General features: G+C 38.5%; 1 protein-coding gene across 5 annotated transcripts in view; it reads right to left on the reverse strand.

The window, feature by feature from the left end:
* DLG2 (discs large MAGUK scaffold protein 2) overlaps positions 1-25,844 on the reverse strand; it is a 1,040,068-nt gene that overhangs the window by 534,695 nt on the left and 479,529 nt on the right. For all 5 annotated transcript variants that reach the window (XM_007456974.1, XM_007456973.1, XM_007456975.1 and 2 more), the window contains one exon: positions 12,259-12,395. In XM_007456974.1, coding sequence (XP_007457036.1) covers positions 12,259-12,395 — 137 coding nt within the window. The remainder of the gene's footprint in view (positions 1-12,258; positions 12,396-25,844) is intronic.

Raw genomic sequence — 25,844 nt, forward strand, 5'->3', positions numbered from 1 at the left:
GTGGAATTCAAATAAATGTAATATAAATGTAAATAAATAAAATAGATTAGATTCCTACGTATTCTCTGTACTATCTAATCAGCACTTTAGTCATTTAATACCTCGTAGCATTGCTTTTTATTTTTGCTTCACGTTGCTATATAAATTCCATGTGTCAGTTAATCCTTGGTGGTGTAGCCCAGGTTAGGGACCCTGGAACAGGAGGGAACTGAACCTGACTGCTGACCATGAGCTCTCCAGTAAGCTATAAGCCTCTCTACCGGTTCCTACAGTTCTCTTCGAGACAAGTGACATTCTTGTAAATCTTTTGTGTTTCCAGTGTCTAGCACTTGTTTATTCATTGATCAAATATTTACTGCATACCTATTATGTGTCAGTCACTGTTCTACATGCTAGAGATATAGTGATAAAAAATAAGAATGATAATCATAATCATAGCAGACACATATAGCCTTATTACATGTTAGGCACTACTCTAAATTATTTTACGTATATTAACATGATAAAGCCCCACAATAACCTATGTGCTGGCTATCATAATCACTTTCATTTTACAGATGAGAATAGCATGCCTCCAAGAGGTTAAGAAACTTGCCCAAAGTCATTGATCAAATTGTAGTAGAGGCAGAATTCAAAGCCAAGCAGTTTGGCTCCAGGGACCATGCTCTTAACCACTCATCTATAGTGCTTCCTCCAGATGGACACAGCCCCTGCTCCCATGAGACTCATATTCTAATAGAACATAGGTGTTTATGGAATGAATGGATAGAAAGATAGACCCATAAAGAGTGGGAATGTAGAGGGACTACAGGCATGGGGAACACAGTTGATGATGGCAGCCTTTAGTTACAGACAGAGAAATAACAAAAATGACAGTAATAATAATAAGAGCTAACATTTATTTAACACCTATATGTCACATATCTTGGAAGTACTATGTATATATTTTGCCATGTCATATAATTGGTCCTGGTTATAGCTCCACGAGGTAGACATGAATAATTAGGCCCATTTTACCGGTGAGAAAAACTGACATTTGAAGCGGTTAACTTGCAACAAATAGGTCACACAGACCCCAAGTGGCAAAGCCATCAGTTGGATCACCGTCCTCCTGAAAAGATGAAAATGAGACGGCCCTTGAGTGTTGGTTCATTGAAACCTAGGGCTCACATCACCTATTCTTTCTTCCTTTAGGAGAAGAGTCTCTTTCCAAGTTTACATATAGAAGTAATGTGAATTCCTAAGTGTTATAAAAGCCTGAGTAATCATTACCCTTCTCGCTTAATCCAGTGGTGACAATATATTGCATCAGCCAAATACACTGACAAAGTCAAAAAATAAATAAGTAAAATGGAAAGTAGTTTGATATATATATGTTTCTTCAAAACCTTCTTGTATATTTGATTAATCACTTTTTTTTTTTTTTTTGCGGTACGCGGGCCTCTCACTGCTGCGGCCTCTCCCGTTGCGGAGCACAGGCTCCGGATGCGCAGGCCCAGCGGCCATGGCTCACGGGCCCAACCGCTCCGCGGCATGTGGGATCCTCCCAGACCGGGGCATGAACCCGCGTTCCCTGCATCGGCAGGCGGACTCTCAACCACTGCGCCACCAGGGAAGCCCACTTTTTCCATTTTTAACTTGGGCCTTGAAACAGTCTAGAAGATGTTATCTTTAAGTGTGTTTTCTGAGAATGACTGCCTTAACAGACTCTCAGACCACCAGGAAAATCTTTAGAGCAGAAAACAGAAGTTGAGGAAAAGTTGGAGGTGAGGAGTGAGGAAAGAGAGGATATTGGGGAAAATATTGGTAATTTAAAATAGTGATAGTTCAGTCAGTTTTTGTTTGGTGACTATGAAATGTTGGAAAATTTACACTGATTTTCGTCATGGAAGAGGTGGTGGCAACAATATGTAGTGATTAAGAGCACATGCTTTTGAGTCATGCAAACCAGGACTCATCCTGTTCCTGGCACTACCTAGCTGTGTGACTTTGGGAAACTTATTTAACCTACTTAGCCTCAGTTTTGGCTTCTGTAAAATAGGTATGAGAATAATCACTGCCTCAAAAGGGTTACTGATTTAAATTTATTGACCTATGTAAAGTGGCAGGCTTACTACTTATTAATGTGAGCTCTTGTTACTATTACTATTGTCATCATCCATCTCTCTTCTCAGGAAACAGGAATTCTTGGTGAAAATTTTCGCTGAGCATTTTCCTGTAAACATCTGTGAACTGATGAGTTTAATTAGAGAACTGTTGATGAGGCTTCTGTGTGGTCTTTTTAAAAATTCAGAATAGTATAGGATCTGGACCCAAAAGTACTCTTTTGTGCTGAAGTCTTCAAAATGTTTTTCACGAAAGTGGGTTTATTTGGGGTAATTATATGTGTGCATTATCCTCTGAACTCTCAAGATAAAGGGCCTACAGCTGGAGCTGATTGTACACAGAGAGAAGGGACATTATACTGATTGGCTGGTTGCTCCTGTCATTGTTTTCCATTGTCTTTTTCCTTTTTTCTTTTGCATCAAGTATCTGCCTATAATGGTGAACACTGAGCAACTGGCCTGGTTTCAGAAAAAAAAAATCATGTGCATTTGAATGAAGTGTTTCTGTGGGGTGCGCTACACAGAGCGGGGACATGTGTGCAGCCTGGCCGTGTATTTCAATAGGACAGAGGACTGAGGCCAAGAGAGAGAGGTTGGAGGTGAGATGACTCATTCTCTCGAATGGAAGAGGGAGCACTGAATTGGAGCATGATGCCGACAGGAGAGGGCAAACCAGTTGAAGAAAGAGGTGCCAGGAGACTTGCAAGAAAGGAACATGGCAAGTGTTGTGGGAATTCAAATAAGTGTTAGCAAATACATATGTGATGGTACAAAGGTGGGAGGTGTGTGGGCATGAGAGGGTGTGATAAGGAGAAATGAGCAAAGTACAGATGGCAACATACTGACCTTTCCATATTCATTCAGGAATAGCAATGTAGTGAGACAAACTGGGAGGTATTATGGACATAAAAATTGTACTAAGACATAGTACAAAGAAATGTGAGACTCTAGAAACACTGGAAAAAAACATCACAAACTCCAAAGTTAACTTTAAAAGGGAAGACAAAGTAGATGATCACCATATTGTAAAATAACTTAAAAAGGGGGCCAATCTAATGTAGTAATGTCAGTGGTATGAAAATAAATATGCATAAATCAAAGACTGAAATCTCTGCAGTCCATTGCAATGAACTGCTATAATAAAATTTGTTTTAAAAATAACTATGAATACATGAGAAACGTTAATAATGGTTATCTCTGGATAATAAATATTTTCTTATTTTTCATCTTTTCAGCAATGAGATGGTTAGAACAAAATTAACTATGGTTAATTATGGTTAGAACAAAATTAGTTATGGTTAGAACAAAATTAACTCTATTTTTCAAATGAATAAGAACAAAAACCTTAAGTAAGGGAGAACAGAAACTAAGTGCGGTGACCTCTTTATGAGACACACATAGCAAGACCTCATGAGTAATGGAAAATTGGAATAGGAAAGAAGGAAGTTGATTTCTCATGCCCAGTGACTTTACTTAAATTTATGAGAAATAATAGCCATATTTTAAACCTAGGTGTTTTTTAGAAATGAACGCCACCTGGTATATAATGAGAGTAATTTTGAAAGTAGACTCAGATCTGCTATCAATTTCTAGTTTTATGAATTTTGGCCAGTTAACATATTTACCGAGTTTTAATTTTCTTATATGTAAAATGGGGATAATATTGATTTATTTGTTGATTTACTTGTGTTTATGAGAAAGAAATGATACCATGAACCTGAAAAGACACTGTATAACATAAAGCAGCGTACGAATAATGATCAAACATCATAATCAGACATAGTGCTTTTGCTGATCCTAATGCTGGAAATAGTTTCTTCCTGTTCAGGGTTCTTCCTGTGAAACTGATCTTGTACAACACTTACTCCTGCAGTGCCTCTTTCCATCTCAAAGACTGACCTTCTCAAGGACAATGATTAGATCATTTTCATCTTTGTATTCCCCCAGCTGACACAGCGTAAACAGTAGGCACTTAATAAATGTTGAAACAATCCGCTAAATAAGTTAAAAAAACAATGTGGCATATCAAAGGAAAAGCAACCAAAATTCCCTATGTTATACGAAGAATGAGGCATTTGTGTTGAGCTTCTATTCTACAGTTGTGTTGAGTCGGAGAGGAAAGGATAAGGAATGAAGGTCATTCAACCAACAATACACATTTACTGGACACTCACTCTGTGTCAGGCATGGGATAGAAGAATGAAAGGCTGGTACAAAATGTGAACACCGGCTCACACCAGCTTATAAGGGACATAATCAGAGCTCCAACAGTGCAAATTTCTTCCTCCTCCATTAATCATTAATGCATTTCTTTTTTTTAAAACTACTTATGTAGCATTTATTTTTAAAAATTAATTAATTAATTAATTTATCTTTGGCTGCGTTGGGTCTTCGTTGCTGCGCATGGGCTTTCTCTAGTTGCGGCGAGCAGGGGCTACTCTTCCTTGTGGTGCACGGGCTTCTCACTGCGGTGCCTTCTCTTGGTTGCAGAGCATGGGCTCTAGGTAAGTGGACTTCAGTAGTTGTGGCACACGGGCTCAGTAGTTGTGGCTCACAGGCTCTAGAGGGCAGGCTCAGTAGTTGTGGTGCATGGGCTTAGTTGCTCCACAGCATGTGGGACCTTCAAGGACCAGGGATGGAACCCATGTCCCCTGCATTGGCAGGTGGATTCTTAACCACTGCGCCATCAGGGAAGTCCCATTAATGCATTTCTTCACCTTTCATTGCATAGAGAGAGAGAGAGAGAGAGAGAGAGCAAGTGCCACTGATGTCTTGATTGACTCCTGCTTCCTCTATAGCAGTGGTCACCAAATGGACCGTATGATAGGAACCCCAGGGAAATCAGCTGGGTACAAGAAGAAATATTTGAACTTCTATTAATATTTATCACATCGATCTTCATCTTTCTATCTCTTGTGTATGGTTTAAAACAAAATGTATCTATTACCATAACAATATATGAATGCAATCTAAAGTAGAGAAATATACATATATTAAAGACAACTTTTTGTGTTTTCCTGATGGGGCGTGCTGTTAAAGAATTTTAAAACCACCGCTTTATACTAGGTACCGATATATGATGATTATAGAGTAAGTTCTATAAACGGGGGTATTAAACTGAATACAAGCAAAAGAAATAAACAATATAATGGAAGGCTTTAACCCTTTATATAAAATCCCTTTATAAATAAAGCCCTTAAACCCTTAAATAAAATATATCATTGCATTTGCATTATATTGTAATTTTATTGTATTTGAGACAAATTAAAAGGGAGTTCAAGAGATAATTATCCAAAATTTTTTTCCCCTGGTGTTTCAGAAGGTAATCTAACTACTGGAGACAGAGTCTGAAGGGTGAACTATTTCTAATGCCTTTTAGCCCATGACTGGAAATTGCTAAATGATGCTATACCAGCTTGATGGAATGAGCATTACCTCAGAAGTCACCCTCAGGAGAAGCAGTGGGGCGGCAGCAGAGTGGGGTAGGATGTGATTAGGTCAAGGTAGAATTATGCTTCTTAACCTGGATGCACATTAGAATTGTTTGGAAAACTTAAAAAAAAAAAAAAAGTGAAAACGAGGCATGGCTCCTACTCCAGAGATTCTGATTTGATTATTTAGGGTTGATTTAGGCCTGGGCATCCATAGCGTTCAAGAACTTACCATGAGATTCAAATGTGTAACCAAGATCGAGAACCAGGGGGGTTGAGTAAACAGCTGAAAGGAATGTGGCTTTAGAAAATTGATATCTAGGTCTGAATCCAATCTCACAATTTATTAGTTATGTAATATTAGAAAAGTGTTTGCATCTTTGAGTTCTAACTTTCTCTTCCGGAAAATAAGAATAGCCGTAATGACTGCCCTATCCATCTCTCAAGTGTTGGAGTGAGGAGGTGCTGTGGGTGAAAAATCTTCTTAAGGAGGAAGCAGTGTGTTGGTGGTAGGAAAGAGCCATGTGCAGGGACAGTTACAGCTTTTGGTTCTTATTTAAGGTTGGCCTAAACAATGAAAGTGTTTTAAAATCCTCATTATTCAGATAACTCCTACATATTTGCATGGGCTTCAAGGTGATTTTCTTTTTTTTTTTTTTTTTTAACATCTTTATTGGAGTATAATTGCTTTACAATGGTATGTTAGTTTCAGCTTCACAACAAAATGAATCAGTTATATATATATATATATATATATATATGTTCCCATATCTCTTCCCGCTTGCGTCTCAAGGTGATTTTCTTATTGATATTTGGATGAAACAAGGTGATAGTGGGTCCTCACAACTAATACTCATTCAGAAAATTATCTTGTTTCTACTCATCTTCCCTAAATCTATTTAATGTCCTTACCATAGGATGCACATTTTGGAATAAAAATAGGAGATGCTCACACATAGCACATCCCAGAGTGACCCCAGTGAACACTAGTTCTAGGTATTTCATAAGCATTAATTAAGAAAAAAGGTTCCACAGTAAAATATATTTGAAAGTTAGGGTACCAAAGTTAAATTAGTTCCTTGACTGGAGGACTTCATAGACCCTTATATATGCTAAAGTTTGTTGAGAATCTACAAAAGAGGTGAGATACAGGTTGTAGAATTTCAATTTGACTGTAGATTCTTTTCATGTGACACAGACATGAGACTAATATTTTAAAACACACTTGGGAAACACTGATCTAAGGCAATGCTGTCATGGTATTGAGGACCTAACAAAAGACCAAAGATGAACATGACTTGCCCAAGGTCAGTTTGGTAGAGTTACTGCTGGCTGCCTGGGACTTGAATCCAGATATCCTATCTCTGAGTCCATTGTCTTTCCATATTATTTCAATGCCTCATTTACCTTTCCTCTTGTCTTCAGCTTCCCTTTAAGCAAAGAAAACATACAGACTTATTTTCTGCAAAAGATGTAAAAGGTCTCTGACAATTTTTTCTTCAAACGTCAAGCAAAGGTTATGGAAAAAAGAGACTAAGATTATAAACTTTAAATCACAGTGCGACAGGGGCTTTGCCAATTAACAGTTCATGTTGTCCCTTTAGAGAAGACAATGAGATGACCCTAGATTCAAAGTTTCTGGTATCGTGTAGAAGAAAGATGAAGATGATGACATTTCTGTAATATATGTGGCTCGATGTATCACCATGGTAGGGCTTAATAAAAATGAGTGTGTAAAAATATATGAAAGAATTAGAAAATGATCAATACTGTTAACCTCTGACCACCTGTTCCATGATTTCAAGGCCAAGAGGGAATCTATTCAGTCTGAGATTGAAACACTAAGCTACTGGTACAATCCATTAAAATCAGATGTCACTGTCATTTGAAACTGTGACCGCCTGGAGGGGTGGGAGGGAGGGAGATGCAAGAGGGAAGAGATATGGGAACACATGTATATGTATAACTGATTCACTTTGTTATAAAGCAGAAACTAACACACCATTGTAAAGCAATTATACCCCAATAAAGATGTTAAAAAAAAAATCAGATGTCACTGTCATTTGAAAAAATAAAAAACAAAACAAAACAAACAAAAATTCTAGTGAATGATAATAAGTGCCAGTAGCAGGGGAAATTTTAAAAATTGTTATTTTGATAAAGAGAACATATACCATGCATCTGGGTGACCCATGTAACATCAGAGAGGTCTGACATTAAAGTCATCTTATTTGAAACACTAAGAGGCTTATCGCAAAGGTTTTAGGCAGGATAATTTTTCTTACAGTAGAATAAATGTAAAGGTCAGATGCAATAATATTGCCTGTTTTTTTTTTTTCTTTTAAGTTGGGGAATAACATTCTAAAGAATCAAAAGAAGTTTTGTTAAAAGGGTAATCTATTTTCAGAGGATAAATGGATGTACGATGAAATTTAGTGCGTGAGAGGAAAAGTGTAAAACATCTTAAGAGACTGAGAACTGGAGAATTGGCAAGACATAGCTTTTTAAACAAATGTGGAAGAGGAATTCATATTCATCATTGTGTTTCCAAGGGAGAGAGCTTTACTAAAGGGAGAGACCTTTACTAAAGGGAGAGCTGTATAGGGAAGTATATTTTGATATAATTTTAAGGAAAACATTTTTACTGATGGTTAGTATCTAATGGATAGCTTCGACGAGGCATTCTGTTCTCCATCCTCAGAGAGTTCTAGCAGAGGTGAGGGACTGTTTCACATGGTTGCTTTTCTGTGGGATTCTGATGTACTAAATGAGAGTTGGAATAAGATAATATCTAAGATAGATACTTTTCAATTCTGACATATAAGAAGTATTTAGGGGGAAAAAAAGTACCCAGTATATATGGTATGATTCAGATGGTGTCCAACATTAAAGTTATTTCAGTCGAGAAACTGAAAGGTTTATTACTAAAGATGCCCCCCCACTCCCACCCCCGCCCAAAAAAAAAAAAAAAAAAAAAAGAAAGGATTGTGCTCTCACTGCAGGGTAGATGCTGGGAGACTTCCCGAATTATGGTGATCTATACACAAAAGTCTAAAGAAATTAACGGAATTTTATTCTCGATCAGCTTACTTACAGAAGTATGAATGAATAACATATGGAGGAATTTTTCCTAAGAAGTGAGCGAAGGGAGTGGTACAAGTTGTTTTAGAGAAAACCTATTTATAGAAAAATAGAGTGTGGTACAGCTGGTAAATCACAGAATCTAAATTATTCATACTTCCTTTGGGGGCGAGAGTGGAAGAGAAGAAAGATGAAGACATGAATGTAGGGTAGTAAAGGGAAGAGGAGGTGGAAAGGAATGGCAGAAGGAGAGCATTAACAAATATTTTTGGTTGAAACAAGATAATTGATCTTTTGGGGTGGCTTCTGGAATTTTTAATTTATGCTCTCCCTCAGGCTCATTTTTCTTTCATAATTTTATAAAATGAATCATTTTCTTTCATTTCCAGATTCAGCTTGGCAGTTGCCTTGAAAGTACTAATTATGTTTTCCTTACGTAAAGAGGAGAGAGACCTATGATTGTTGAAGCTTCATTTTTTTTAAAACTATGCTTTAAAACTCAAAACAGTTAAGGATTATGTCACAGCTATTTTTGAACTCATTTTGTCTACAATGAATATCAAGAAAATGATAATGGAAAAATAGCACGGTGCCTGGAAAATCCTTTGACAGAATTATTTAGACTTTGAGGGTTTTTTTTTTTTTTACGAATTTGAATATAACGCTAAAAATTTAAACAGAACTTCAAGAAATCAGCACATGACATCTAGCATGATATGATAATAGCAGCAGTTGAAGAAATAACAGAAGCAGTCCAGAAGAGTTGTCTACATCCAAACTCTTACAGAACAATGAGCCAAAGGTCAAATAAGTCGCTATGACGCACTACTTTAGAATGAAACTGTCCTCTTCATTTTTCAATTCAGCACTCTGTAGAAAATGGGTATCACAGTTTATTTTATTCCTAAGTCCACAAACAATAAAGTTTGTCTTCTTGAGAGAAGTTATTAGAGAGAAGTTGTCTCATATCCCAATAACACTTTTCTGTTTCAGAAGACACAACATCATAAGAACCAACTTTTAGGACTTCCCTGGTGGCACAGTGATCAAGTGTCTGCCTGCCAATGCAGGGGACATGGGTTCGAGCCCTGGTCTGGGAAGATCCCACATGCCACAGAGCAACTAAGCCCGTGCGCCACAACTACTGAGCCAGCTCTCTAGAGCTCGCGAGCCACAACTACTGAGCCCGTGTGCCACAACTACTGAAGCCCGTGCACCTAGAGCCTGTGCTCCACAAAAAGAGAAGCCAGTTCAGTGCAATGAAGAGTAGCCCCCCACTCGCCACAACTAGAGAAAGCCTGTGCACAGCAACGAAGACCCAATGCAGCCAAAAATAAATAAATAAAATTTAAAAAACACACAAAGGAGCTTTGAGTTAAAAAAAAAAAAAAGAACCAACTTTCACGTCAAAGGCAAAAAAACCAAGCAAACAAAATTCAGAATGTCCTGAGAATGAAAATGGTAGTTCTATTATACAGCCTAGTGCCTACAGTTAACAACACTGTACTGTACACTTAAAATTTGCTAAGAAGGTAGATCTTATGTTAAGTGTTCTTACACCATACACACACAAAATAATAATGATAATAATGATAGTGAGAGGAAGCTTTGGGAAGTGATGGATAACTTTATAGCCTTGATGGTGGTGATGGTTTCATGGGTATGTACTTATCCCCAAAGTCATGGAGTTGTATATATTAAATATGTACAGCTTTTTACATGTCAATCATACCTCAATAAAATGGTTTAAAAAAATCAAAATAAAATTGTAGTGACTTCAAGTAGTAAAGAAGCCAAAAACTCTTAGTTGCCACTTTGACTGAAGTCATTAATGCCACATTTTTTGACCATTCAGTTTGACCATACTTTTTCTGCTGACAGAGTTCCTTCCTGAGAAGTGCCTATTGCCTGGGACATGGTAGCTGCTCAATATATTACTTGTTAAATAAAGGAATTAATGAATGATAACTGAATGATAACTAAATGATGACTGAATGATAACTAAAGGAAGGAAGGAAAGAACTGACTGACATTTTAGGAAACAAATGCAAAGACCATGTTTGGTGGTTATAAGCATTTGAAATCCAATTCTGTCCATTGTTAACTGTATGACCATGGCCAAGTTAGTAAACCTCTCTCTATACCTCAGTTTCCCTTCGCTTATATAAAAGAGGCTGTTGTGAGAAATACATACCACATTACAGAAAAACCTTTAAAAAAATACATGGAACATAGTAAATGCCAAATAAATGTTAGTTATCAAGATTATTATAAAGCTCTCATCCAGATAATTCAATACAAAAATCATTGACAACTATGAAATTAGCCCAGTGCAACTACAAACAACCTGTCTAGAGTCCAGGGACATGGGCACAATGAACTTTGAGGTTCAACCCCCAAAACTTGCACATGTCCTAGAAATTACTATTCTGTTGAAATTGTATAGGTTGATCCTTCCCAAACACTTCTCGTGAAAGTACTGGAGATAATGGCTCCTTGTGACAAAGATTCAAGATCCTGTTTTACAAAGGGAGACATGACTAGACATACTTCTCTTACTTGACAACTATCTTCTATTAATTTTCAGTATTGGATTATTATCCTGTAGATTTAATATAAAACAGTAAATGGAGATGAAACAGTTTTTAGGTGCAATCACCAATTTTTTACTGCTTATAATTGCCTACATTTTGCTTTCGTTTATCGTATAACTCCATGGCTCAGAAAGGGTGGCTGCATGTTGGTGTCAATCGTTGCCCAAGACTCCTGAAGCATGTGAGCAACTGGCAAATAAAATAGTAGAAATCCTGTCTGAAAGGAGAAGGGGAAGGGATCCATTTGCACACGTGACAGAACTCAGATTATGAATTCTTGGAAGTCAGGAACTGTGTCTACACTGGTTGAACCGAAGAACACAGGCATAGAAATGTACAGATCAATAAACCAGATAGTGTTGTTCACTTCGCTATGCAAAGCCCATCTCTCTACCAGTCTGGATTTAGCAGTCTCTCTGGCTGATAGGAGATGGATGATACCGGAAGAACAACACATAATCTCTGTGCCTATGAAAACTGGTGAAAATTTAGCTTTCTGTTTTTAAAATATCAACAAATCAGCTCCAATTATACCTGTACTTTTGATATCTTTTACCACAAAATCTGCTCTCCCTTTTCTGTTTCCACCCAAGGTCACTGCTTCCTCCCCCCAAATTCTTATGTTGAAGTTCTAACTCCCAATATGACTGTATTTGGAGGTAGGGTCTTTAGGAGGCAATTAAGGTTATTAATTAAATGACTTAAGGGTGGAGCCCTAATCTGATAGGACTAATGGCTTTATAAAAATAGAAAGAGAGAGAGAGAGCTTTCCCTCAGCACAAGCCCAGAGGAAAGGCCATGTGAGGATGCAGCAGCAAGATAGTTGTCTGCAAGCCAAGAAGAGAGACCTCACTAGAAACTGAACGGGTCAGAACTTTGCTCTTAAATTTCCCTGCTTCCAGAATTGTGAGAAAATAAAATTTCTGTTGTTTTAGCCACCTAACCTATGGTATTTTGTTGTGGCAGCCTGAAATGACTAAGACAGTCATACACTGGGAAACAAGAGCTTTATAAATATACACATAGTTCTGCTTGAGTCACACTCACCATTAGTAGTCTGTCTCCTACTTGCAACCTTCCATCTTTCTGTGCAGCTCCTCCATCTATAATTTTAGTTACATAAATGCTGTTGTCTCCGGGAATGTGTTGGTTCCCCACACCTCCTGCAATGCTGAAGCCTAAACCTATGGAAAAGAAACAGAAAAAGAAAAGCCTTGTATTTGTTTAAGAAAGTGCTATTAGTCACATTTCAACAGTCGAAAAAAAATTAATCCTCAATTTATTACAACAGTAATAAATAACAATAAATTCTACTTCAATCAACTGTGTCCTTTAAACATTTGAAAGCTTGTTGATTAATGCTAATGAGGCAAAACACAAGTGCAATCCCGCCCACGTTTAGTCTATGAGCTTAACTTCATTGCTGCTGTTGTTACTCTAGCATAGAGAACAGAAGTCCTGCCAGTCATTTGGGTAGAGACCTAGATATTTCTGACGTTTTAGAATGAAAAGTACAGCAATTCGAACATTCCACAAATTCTGAGATAAGAGCCATGAGGAAGATACATTGGATATCGGTGTAATAATTTCAGAGAGAAGATAAGGAAAAGAAGCTCAATGCTTGCCCTTCATGTTTCCTTCTCTGGGTACCTTGTCATATTTTCACACTTCCTGGCACTTCCTGTTATTAACTTACAGTTAATAAAGAATGAACACAAACGAATCAACCCTGCACACAGTCTAAAGAACAAACAAATAGATTATATACTTTGACTGTATCATGTTTGTAACAAACCACAAAATATGAAATCATTTTAAACATGGAAAATTTCCTTTTTAAAAAAAAAATGTTGTCTTTTGGAAATTTTCCATCTTGAGAGAAGAATTTTACTATGCTATGGCTTATAATTTTTTTTCTTTCAGTTTTATTGAGATATAATTGACACGCAGTACTGTATAAGTTTAAGGTGTACAGCATGATGATTTGACTTATATACATCATGAAATGATTATCACAGTAAGTTTAGTGAACATCCATCATGTCATATAGATAAAAAATTAAAGAAATAGAAAAAATTTTTCCTTGTGATGAGAACTCTTAGGATTTACTCTCTTAACTTTCATGTATAACAGTGTTAATTACATTTCTCATGTTGTATATTATATCCCTCATATTATTTACCTTCTAAGTGGAAGTTTGTACCTTTTGACTGCCTTCATCTAACTCCCCCTCTCCTCTTCCCCCACCTCCTGGTAATCATAGATTTGATCTCTTTTTCTGTGACTGAGCTTGTTTTTGAAGTATAATTGCCCTATAATACTATGCTAGCTCCTATTACACAACATAGTGATTAGATATTTCTACACATTTCGAAATAATCACCATGATAAGTCTAGTTACAATATGTCACCGTACAAAAATATTACATGGTTATTGACTATACTCCCCACATCGCACATTTCACAACCATTGACTCATTTATTTTGTAACTGGAAGTTTGTACTTCTTAATCTTCCTCACCTATATCTTCTCTCCTCTCCACCAGTCTCTCCTCTGGCAACCACTTACTTGTTCTCTCTGTATTTATCACTCTGTTTCCATTTTATGTTTGTTCTTTTGCTTTGTTTTTTAGATTTCCACATATAAGTGAAATTATACAGTATTTGCCTTTCTCGGTCTGACTTATTTCACTTAGCATAACATCCTCAGGGTCTATACATATTGTCATAAACTTTTATTTATATTAAACTATGGAATGATAACAAGAATAGAGTCATTAAAAAATCATTATGAGGCCATTTTAAAAGAATGATTGATAGACTCTTTCAAAGTATAAGAACAAAAAAATCTTTCTCAGAATATAATTGAATACACATTCGTTACAATACTTATAGCATATATTTTCATTGCATTTTGAAATGATAATAATTAACATGCAAATTACTCAGAAAGATAGATATAAGTCAAAGACATTTGTAACTAAAGACAGAACATTTCTGTAACTTGCTTAAGAAATTAAACCCCCTCTCACACACACACCCCTAGTTGCCTAGTTTTAAAAAACCACACACTTCTATTATGATAAGACAATCATAAAAATTTTTGGCACTTTATACAACAATGAAAAACACTTTAAAAATACTCCATTTCACTATCCTTGTATTGAATAAATATTGAGTAGGGCTATGTGCTGCTCTTAAGATAGCATAAGTGATTAGTTAATGGAAAAATAATGGCATGGTAAATTATAACGTAACACCTCTGGAATGATACTGAAATGAAATGATTTTTTTGTTAAATTAGTTGTTAACAATAAATGGAAAATGGATTTAAATTGATAGGGCAATTAAAATAAGTGTTATTTAATTTCCTACTAGAGTGGGTAATTATTCTTTATTGATGCTTTGACATTGCATAGATCTATAAACGTATTTGTTTCCCTCATATTTAAAGAATTTGTTTACCAAGTGAAAGATGATCAAGGGTAGATAAAAGGTCCCCAACTGGCTTTTCCTATGAAATTTAAAATACATATCAGCTCATGTTTTCTAAAACTGTTACTTCGTATTTATATATGATTATAGGAAAGTTTAAAAAACATATTTACAAAAGTTTCATAGCCACATGCTAGGATCAATCTACTGCATTTACAATAGTACAGAAGTCGTTCCGAACTGTGGACAAAAGGTTAAAGAAAATTCAGGGACTCTGATTTACATCTCCTATGCCAACAGTAAATGCCACAGCAGGTCTGAGTTACAAAAGAGCTAAGGAAACAAATCACCATTATAAACAAGGTTAAGTCCAACAAAAGGAGTAACTATGTAGTTGACATTTGAAGTTGAAGATTTTACCAAGACAATGAAATCACTGTGGATACCGTAGATATAAATATATCAGCTAAAAAGGAAACAATGTTTTTTCCGCTAAGATTAGGCTTAAGCACTTCTTAACTGGTGACTCTGCTTAAGCTAAAGTATTTTTAGTAAGAGCCAGAGAATGGCTCTAAAGGTACAGAACTAAACATTCCCCTTAATTTCTCTTACTTTGGTGGAACATTTAAAAATAATCAATATTTGATCAACATTCAACCATATTCCAGATATTCGATTCAACATGATACGTAAGCGTATAGCTTATGTCTACATCCAGAATACAAGGTTATTTACAGGTGGAAGTATCCATCTGTGTTATAAAATCGAATCTGGTCCTATCTATCCATCCATCCATCCATCCATTCATTCATTCATTTATTCATTCACTCACTCATATATCCACTCATTCAACAAGAATCTCCTGAGTACATACCATGCATTGCATAACCAGCTGCTATCAACTGTATCCAACATAAATGTAAAGAAATGGACTGACCAGAAACAGTACAGAAATAATGATCCATGAGTTCATATGAGTGACTGTGGCTGAACCTGGCTGAAGCAATGCTCTAAATCCAGATGATGTCATTGCTTTTTGGAGGGCTGCTCTATGAAGACAAATGTGGTCTAGGTCCACCAAGCCATAAGACCAAATCCAAATGATCAGTTTGGAGGCACTGGTTTCCTTGCACACGCTCTGCGAAAGCAGGGGTAGTCTGTCTACAATACAGGATCATTCTCTACCCTCATCTGCTCATACTTCCTTCCTTCAATCCACTCTAGACACACTTACTGCCTTGATATTTCTAGAACATGCCAGACACACTCCCATCTTAGGGCATTTGCTCTAGATGTTTCTGCTGCCTGGAACACCCTGCCTTCAGGCTGTTGTTAAAATTTCAATTTCTCTGGGAGCCTGACCCTGACCTCCCTATTTAATACTGTCCCCTAACAATCCATCCCACTTCCTTATCCTGCTCTATTTTCAGTGTCCCTTAGCACTTACTACCTTGTGATATACGATATAAATTATCTATGTATTTTATTTAATTTTTTATTGCCTATCTCCTTGGCGAAAATATAAACTCCAGATGACAGGGATTTTTTTTTTTTTTTTTTTTTTTTGCGGTATGTGGGCCTGTCATTGTTGTGGCCTCTCCCGTTGAGGAGCACAGGCTCCGGACGCGCAGGCTCAGCGGCCATGGCTCACAGGCCCAGCCGGTCCGCGGCATGTGGGATCTTTCCGGACCGGGGCATGAACCCGCGTCCCCTGCATCGGCAGGAGGACTCTCAACCACTACGCCACCAGGGAAGCCCGACAGGGATTTTTAACTATTTCATGCTATGCAGTAGAACCAGAGCAGATACATAGTTACCTCATAAATATGCATTAAATGAAAGAATGGATAAACATATGAATAGAAGAGGACAAGGAAAATCACTTGTCTCTGAGAAAGACTCCCCTTTAATATGAAGCTGGTGGCTTTAGAGAGAGAGGAACAGCTGAAAAAGTGAGCGCTGTTAGTTGGAGTTGATAAATGTATATGTTACATTTCCTCATTGGACTCTGGTTACCTCTCCATCTTAGTCTACACAGAGTTTATGGCAACCACTGTGCAGGCAGTGGGACAACGGCAGAGCCAGCTTCGTATTCTCATTCTTCCATCTACTAGCTGTGTAAACTGGCGTCCCAATCTCCTCATGTGTAATGAGGGAATAAACGTATCTATGGAGCTTCCCTGGCGGCGCCGTGGTTGTTGAGAGTCCGCCTGCCGATGCAGGGGACACGGGTTCGTGCCCCGGTCCGGGAAGATCCCACGTGCCGCGGAGCTGCTGGGCCCGTGAGCCATGGCCGCTGAGCCTGCGCGTCCGGAGCCTGTGCTCCGCAAAGGGAGAGGCCACAACAGTGAGAGGCCCGCGTACCGCAAAACAAACAAAAAAAACCGTATCTATGTTCTTTAGTAATTGGCACATAATAGATTCTTTTTTCAAATTTCTTTAAAAAAATTTTATATAATTTTGAAAGGTTACTTTCCATTTACAGTTATTACAAAAATAGATTCTTGATAAATAAAAATTCTCTGCTTTCAATAAGCTCTCAGGTTGTTTGGAAAACAGATACCTAAAGATCTTGACATAACTGAACAGGCTAGGATAAGCTCTGTAATGGTACTATGATATGTGAGTATGGAGGGGATCATGACTTCTTAGAAGGGCAGGAGGAGAATCAACAAAAGGTTTAGCATTTGGGCCGGATCTTGAATAAAGTATTAAGTCAGAATTGATAAGAGAATGCATCTTTATTTTACTTTATTTTATTTTGCGGTACGCGGGCCTCTCACTGTTGTGGCCTCTCCCGTTGCGGAGCACAGGCTCCGGACGCACAGGCCCAGCGGCCACGGCTCACGGGCCCAGCCGCTCCGCGGCATGTGGGATCTTCCCGGACCGGGGCGCGAACCCGCATCCGCTGCATCGGCAGACGGACTCTCAACCACTGCGCCACCAGGGAAGCCCGAGAACGCATCTTTAAAACCAATATATCAGACTGACTAAGTAACTAAAGAGTCAGCTGCCCTGACTTAGATCATACAGTGCTCATAAAATCCCAGCTCCCCCGTGCTGGAAATTGAGACAAAAATGCCTAGCGAACACTCAAAACCTGTATTTACAGTAAGATAAGCTAGAGCAGTCCCTAACAAGACAAATACAATGAGTATTATAAAGATCTGAGTAAGGAACACTGATTTTTGGGAAGTGACCAATTTAGAGAATTGGTTACAATATTGAAAAGATGTGTCCATGATAAAGAAATTGTCTAATCAATTATAAAATAAACTCAGTGACAAGAGTTGGTAGGTCTCATCCTAAAATCGTGACCCTAACACTATCGACTGTGGAAAGTCTGGCTATTGAGAATAATACTAAACATGCCTATACATGTGTCAGTAATAAACAAAGCTGACACAGAACAATATAAGTATTAAAATCACAAAAGGAAGTAAAATCATTGGATATTTCAGTACTCTGGCAAAGGAAAAAAGCAAGTGAAATTTAAACACCTAATTCCCCAAACAATTAAAAAGTGATCTGTTTGACAAACCTGATGTGCAAACCATTTCAGGATTACATCTAGTGCATAAAGCTGGGTTCTTCTTTCCGTATTTCCTGCATATCCCCAGATTGTATATCCTCATGTTAACACAGGAGGTGCAGGCGTAGGGAAAGTAATGTCTGAACGTTGTTTAAAGCCTTTAACTTAACCTTTTCCCATGCAAAATCTTTTCCTTCTCCTGTGAAAAAAGAACACGAGGAACAATCCCAGTTCACCCTTTCCCCTTGGTGCCTGAGGAGCAGGTGTCAGTGGAAGGTGGAGGCCTGAAGGAGGAAGTCTTGGGAAAACGGGCTGATTCTGTGTGGGGGAAGCTTAGAATAAAAACCCCAATATCTGAGTCATGTGACTACAATGTACCCATATAGTCCTTATGGGTGTAAAGAACTAATCCCCATGATGTCTTATAATCATTCACCAACATGGTTCAACTTCATTTTATGTGACTTTACTAGGAGGGCACTCTGGGGCGCCTCCAAAATTTTAATATTATTAAGCAGACTGCTTCTGTCACAGTTCATCTAGGATCTGCAAGGTAGGATGTTTAGTGCTTTTCAAAAAAAAAAATACTATAGTGGTACTCTGTACATTCTGACTATACTATCCTATTTTATTAAAGGAAACACAGAATCCGTCCTGAAGCCTGGCAGGCTTTGTTTTAGAAAATACAGGCAACCTAACTGCTGAATGTGCATACATTTCACTTGACAAACAAAACAAAAACTTCACCTGTGGGTCTGGTCTACACAGGTAACAGACTATTTTACATCTCTTCTCCTTTAGAAAAAAAATCATTGCTTAAAAAAATACCAAAAATGTGTCTCATTTTAATTTGAGAGAATAGTTAATTAATCATATCTACAGTGCCCGATGAGAGTAAAGACCAAAGCTGTATTTTCTTACTCTCTGGATTCTCCCTGCGTTCAAAGGACAAAGTTTGGAGTTGAAAGAAGTGGTTCTGTTCAAAATGCCTTCGGCACTGGCTAGGCAGGCTCAATCCTGCTTAAGGATCTCTCACAGATCACCTAATTCACTTACCACAGTCAACGTTCTTAGCTTTTCTCCTGACTATGTACCTCAAAATACCCACTTATGGGGCTTCCCTGGTGGCGCAGTTGTTGAGAGTCCGCCTGCCGATGCAGGGGACACGGGTTCGTGCCGCGGTCCGGGAAGATCCCACATGCCGCGGAGCGGCTGGGCCCGTGAGCCATGCCCGCTGAGCCTGCGCGTCCGGAGCCTGTGCCCCGCAACGGGAGAGGTCACAACACTGAGAGGCCCGCGTACCGCAAAAAACAACAACAGCAACAACAATAAAAACCCACTTATACTTTTTGCCTAAAAAGAGGCATCACTCAATGCCTATTTTATGTGAAAAGTCTCCATGTCTATACCTACCCTTTCTCAAAAGAATGAGTATCATTCCTCTTTTCTAAACCTAAATCTTCCCCTTCATCATTGAATTTTACTCATTATTCCTTTTTTTCCCCCTCTAGAATATTCAGTCTCTTACCATCAATGCTTTTCTTCTATTCTGGCTTTGACCATGCTTCTGTCCTATCCTAGAAAGATCTTCTCTTGGGACTTCCCTGATGGCACAGTGGTTAAGAATCCGCCTGCTTATGCAGGGGGCACGGGTTCGAGCCCTGGTCCGGGAAGATCCCACATACTGCAAAGCAATAAAGCAATAAAGTGCGCCACAACTACTGAGCCTGCGCTCTAGAGCCTGTGAGCCACAACTACTGAGCCCGTGTGCCACAACTACTGAAGCCCGCCTGCCTAGAACCCGTGTTCCACAAGAGAAGCCACCACAATGAGAAGCCCGTGCACCACAACAAGGTGTAGCCCCAGCTCACTGCAACTAGAGAATGCCCGCACACAGCAGTGAAGACCCAATGCAGCCAGTAAATAAATAAATTAATTTAAAAAAATAAATTAATAAAAAAAAATCTTCTCTTGAACTTGCTGCCTCATTTACTGTAAGAGCTGGAGTTTGTAAACAGTGATCTCTAGTTACTAACTCCATTTCCGTATCACACATACTTTCCTCAGTCTCCTCCACCTGACTCGGTATACCACAATCTACTCAAATGGCAGTGCCTATAGGTTGAATTACGCCTTTCAAAAGACAGATTGAAGTCCTAAGCCCTGTTACCTGTGAATGTGACCTTATTTGGAAACAGGGTTTTTGCAGATGCAATCAATTTAAGATGAAGTTAAACTGGACTCGTGTGAACCCCAATCCAATGATTGGTGTCCTTGTAAGAAGAGGAAATTTGGACCCAGAAACACACAGAGAAGAATGCATGTGATGACAGAGGCAGAGAGCAGGATGGTACACGTATAAGCCAAGAAATGCCATGGAACAAACTCTCCCTCAGAGCTCTCCAGAAGGAATCAATCATGCTGACCTCTTGATCTCAGACCTCCAGGCTCCAGAACTGCAAGAGAATATAAATTTCTATTGTTTCAAACCACCCAAGTTGTGGTCATTTCTTAAAGTAGCTCCAGGAAATTAATACATCATCTAATTCTAATGGTCTAAGTGGTGGTATGTATATCTACCTCTTTATAATGAAATCATACACACACACACAAATTTGGGCACTTATCAACATGCAGTGGTCATTGAAACTATGAAAATGGATTCTCCACAAGAAAGAGATTACAGAGAGAATAGGATTCTATAGTATGTGCCTTGGGGAATAACTATTATTTGAGAGAAGTGAATTTAGCCTGTATGCCCAGAGTTTCTGATTCAGAATATCTGGCATGTGCCCCCAAATCTGCATTTCTAACAAGCTCCCACAAGCTAATGCTACTGGTGTGAGGACCACATTCTGAGAACCCCTGTTTCAGAGCAATAGAAAAAGATAAAATGAAGTGAGAAGTAGTAAAAGAAATATGAGAAGAAACAGGGCCATAAAATGTGATGAGGGTAGGAATGTAAAAGAAATCAGTAGCGTTCTATGTAATGCAGAAAGAACAAAGACCCATCAAAGGACTGAAATTTCCAGTCCTTTTGGAGGAAAATTCTGGATGACTGGCTGGGCTCCTTGCCTGGTGGAACTGCTAGTTTGTAGTTACCTCACTCATTCCCGTAATAGGAGGCGACGGCACAAAATGTGTAAATGGATTATATATATGTACATATGTCTTCTCTATTGCCACTATCACTAAATCAAGTGCTTATCCAATCATGCTTGCTTTAGTGTAAAAGGCTCATGACCACATTCCCTGATTCCAGTCTTTCCCTGCTTGATTCTCCAATCCGTTCAGCAAAGATTTTCCAGGTTATTCTTCCCCTAAAGTTCTACACCCATTGTGTTGCTCTGTTTCTTGAAATTGTCCGTCACTGTTCATTTTCTACAGGAATGCTATATCCCCTCTTCTCACTATTCCTTACTTCTCTGCTACTAAGCTTCCCCCCAAGCAAGATGATCTTGCTGTGCTGTTTTTCTACTGTTACTCCTGGTTCCCATCTGAAATGCCTTCACCACTTTAATTTTCAAGACCACTCAAGTCTTTGCCGACTCAAAGTCATTCATTTCTAAGTTGAACCCCAGGAGAACCAATTATACGTATCAGCTTTTTCACATCTATTTAAATAGAATGAGTTAACTCATTCAACAAACACTAATTGATAACTACTCATGTGCCAAGGACTGCCCTATATATATTGTGGTTATATCAGTGAATCAGTGTTTATGGTTCTTCTCTAATGGAAAGTAAGGCAAGTAAAGAGGCAATGAAAACCCGGTGTGGTAAGTGTTGATAGGAGAGGAACAGGTGCTAACTATAGGTCCTGATATCCAATCTGAGACCTAGAAGATGAAAGTGAGCCAGGAGAAAGGCAATGGGGAGAGAACATCCCTGCAGAAGGAAACATGCACTTAAAGACCCAGAGTTGGGAGATAACATGTCTTATTTGAGAAACTCATTTGAGAAATATTTCATGTGAAAGCAACAAGTAGTCTTAGTTAGAATACAGGCTGCAGGAGGAGAGGAACCATACCCCTTATACTCACCAATGTACACTTAGCCCCTGATGCTATGCATAATAAATAGTTTGGAATAAATGGAGACAAGAGGACTCTTTCTCCACTGAATCAGGAGGGAAGGAGAGAAGGATGGTGGAGATAAAGGTTAAGATTATTGGCTCAATGGCAGTACACTAACGTCGTTCTCATCTTCAATTTACTCTGATAACAAGAAAGTGTGGTACCTGCCAAGATGAGGGAAGTAGTGAGGTCAGAGATTTGAGAAAGTACAGAAGTTTTGAAATAGCTCTTAGGGAAGATGGAAGAAATAATTGATTAGAGAAACGCAGAAAAATTGCAAGGAACTGTTGATTGTCCCGTTAGGGTTTAGTGACTATGAATTAATGATAGCACTCTTCTAGTAATTTTTTTTCCTTCAGCAATTCTCAGCAGTCTAGGTATAAGCACAGAAAGTGTAAGAAGTTAGATTAAATCACTTTTGAAATTAATCTTTTGTGTGCATTGATCTTCTCTCTTCAACTAAATCATATGATCCTAGAAAGTAGGGGTTGCATAGAATAGATCATATTGTGCACACTGCTGGCACATGGTAATTGTTCAATAAATATTTACAGGATGAATTAATGATTGAATTGTTCAAAGACCAAATGATCACATGGCATAGGTATACTTTTAAGTGTCAAGCATCTCACATTAACAGATGTGTATACTTTAGCAGACTGCTTTAGCTCAAGAAAAAAAAGTGACCAGAATAATTCATACTGAGCATTTTAATGTGCCAACTACTGCCTCGTGTGCTTGGGAATTAATGAAGTGTCTATTGTATCTAAAGAAACAATAGAGATTACCAATGAGAAATGTATTTACTCTTTATTAAATCTAAGAATGATCAGCACTTCCTTGCCTGCATCCTTACAAATGAAATAACCTGCTCTGACCACAGTTGACTGCTCATGGGACAGTATGACAAAGTGTGATCAGATGTTCTCTTACTGGTTTACCGTCTATTTTACTGTACTTGAAGTGGAATATCCTCCAAGCTTCCAGCATTAAAAGTGATAGGCACTGCCTTTTCCTATCAACCACGTCTGCCTGAATGTTTTTTTCTAAGTTGACTCTAGTTGCCAATGTAAACCAAAGTCATTAATATTGACTCTGAATACAGTCCAGGCTGTTTGGAGGCATCCAGATCCCAACACATAAAGTTATCAAAAGTAACTGATTATTTGAGAGAGATAAAAATCAACTCATATTTTGAAGTCTTGATAGGAATGTTCCAATTGGCAGGGTTGCTGCTGGGGAAATCAGAGCAGAAAGTCTGAAGGGTAATTGGATGGGTCTTGATAAATTTCCATCCACAAAGGCTCTTATCCAGTAACACCTCTTCGGAAAAGTCCTTCCTAATACCCATCTTTTAAATTAAAAGTAATGTGTCCATGACCACATTTAATGCTATTTCTCTCTCTCACTTTTAATGAGACATCATTTTCTATATTAAATTAGTTACTTATAGGAAGGGTTGATATTGAAAACATTTAATAGCTTGTATAGCATGGACACCAACCAATCGGAACAGGCGCCTGCCATAAACCACTACTGTGGTATGCAGCACCTAACTGTCAGCTCTGTTCTGGAAAAGTTTAATGTCCCCCATGTTGGACAGTTAGCATTTTGAATGTAGAGGGAATAATAACTCTTTTTAAAAAATGTATTCATTTTATTTTTGCCTGCGTTGGGTCTTCATTGCTGCGCATGGGCCTTCTCTAGTTGCGGTGAGCGGGGGCTACTGTTCGCTGCTGCGCGCAGGCTTCTCATTACGGTAGCTTCTCTTCTTGCAGAGCACAGGCTCTAGGCGCCTGGGCTTCAGTAGTTGCGGCACGTGGGCTCAGTAGTTGCGGCTCGTGGGCTCCAGAGCGCAGGCTCAGTAGTTGTGGCACACGGGCTTAGCTGCTCCGTGGCATGTGGGAATCTTCCCGGACCAGGGCTCGAACCTGTGTCCCCTGCACCGGCAGGCGGATTCGTAACCACTGAGCCACCAGGGAAGCCCAATCACTCTTTTATTTATGTTCCCCAGGAGCACTATGAACAAAGTCGATACTCCAAAACTGATTTTTAAAACGAATGAATCAAATAAAAATCACTGAATCCTTTTTCCCTAAGTATACTTTAATGAACTGTGAAGGAAAGGGCTCAGGCTGGTAAAATAATGTGGTGAGTTACTTCATTCATTCTTTAAAAGACATTTAAGTTCCAGGCTATATTAGTTTTCTATGGCTGTTGGAACAAAGTTACACAAAACTGGGTGACTTAAACAACAGAACATTGTCTGACAATTCTGGAGGCTAGAAGTCCAGATCAAGGCATCTGGTTCTGCCTGAGGGCTGGAGGAAAATCTGTTCCATGCTTCTCTCCTAGATTCTGGTGTTTGGCTGACAATCTTTGGCATTCCTTGGCTTATAGAGGCAACAGCCCCATCTCTGCTTTCATCTTCACGTGACATTCTCCCTGTGTATGTGTCTGTCTCTGTATCCAACTTTCTTCGTTTTATAAGGATACCAGTTATATTGGATTAAGGCCCACCAAAATGGTCTCATCTTAACCTGGATCATCAGCAAATTTCCTACTTTCAGTTAAGGTCACATTCACAGGTACTGGGAGTTAAGACCAGTGTGGATATCCACATGCAAAAGAGTAAAAGTAGATTCCTATTCCAGTGTGTTGGATATCCACATGCAAAAGAGTAAAAGTAGATTCCTATTTTACACCACTCATAAAAATTAACTTGAAATTGATTAAATATTTAAATATAAGACCCCAAACCATGAAACTCCTAGAGAAAATTTAGGAAAAAAACCCTCCTTGATATGGGTCTTGGCAATTAAATTTTGGATATGACACCTAAAGCATAAGCAACAAAATAAAAAATGAACAAGTGGGATTACATCAAACTACAAGTCTTCTGCATGGCAAAAGAAACAATCATCAAAGTGAAAAGATAACCTACAGAATAGAAAAAATATTTGCAAACCATATATCTGAGAAGGAGCTAATATCTAAAATATATAAAGAACTCATACAACTCAATGGCAAAAACAAAACAAAATAAAACAAAAAGACAAAACAAACAAAACAAGACCCCCCAAAACAACAAACCTACAAAAAATAATCCAATTAAAAAATAGGCAGGGCTTCCCTGGTGGCACAGTGGTTGAGAGTCTGCCTGCCGATGCAGCGGACACGGGTTTGTGCCCCGGTTCGGGAAGATCCCACATGACGTGGAGCGGCTGGGCCAGTAAGCCATGGCCGCTGAGCCTGCGTGTCCGGAGCCTGTGCTCCGCAACGGGAGAGGCCACAACAGTGAGAGGCCCGCGTACCGCAAAAAAAAAATAAAAAAAGATGCTCATATTACTAGTCATTAGGGAAATGCACATCAAAACCACAATGAGATATATGAGATATCACCTCATACCTGTTAGAAAAGCCACCAACAAAAAGATAAGAGATAAATGCTGGCGAGGATGTGAAGAAAAGGGAAACTTCGCACATGCTTGATGGAATTGTAAACTGGTATAGCCACTGTGAAAACCAGCATAAAGGATTCTCAAAAAATTAAAAGTAGAACTATCATATGATCCAGCAATTCCACTTCT

Source organism: Lipotes vexillifer, unplaced genomic scaffold, assembly GCF_000442215.2.
Source record: "Lipotes vexillifer unplaced genomic scaffold, Lipotes_vexillifer_v1.1 scaffold1457, whole genome shotgun sequence".
Classification (NCBI taxonomy): domain Eukaryota; kingdom Metazoa; phylum Chordata; class Mammalia; order Artiodactyla; family Lipotidae; genus Lipotes; species Lipotes vexillifer.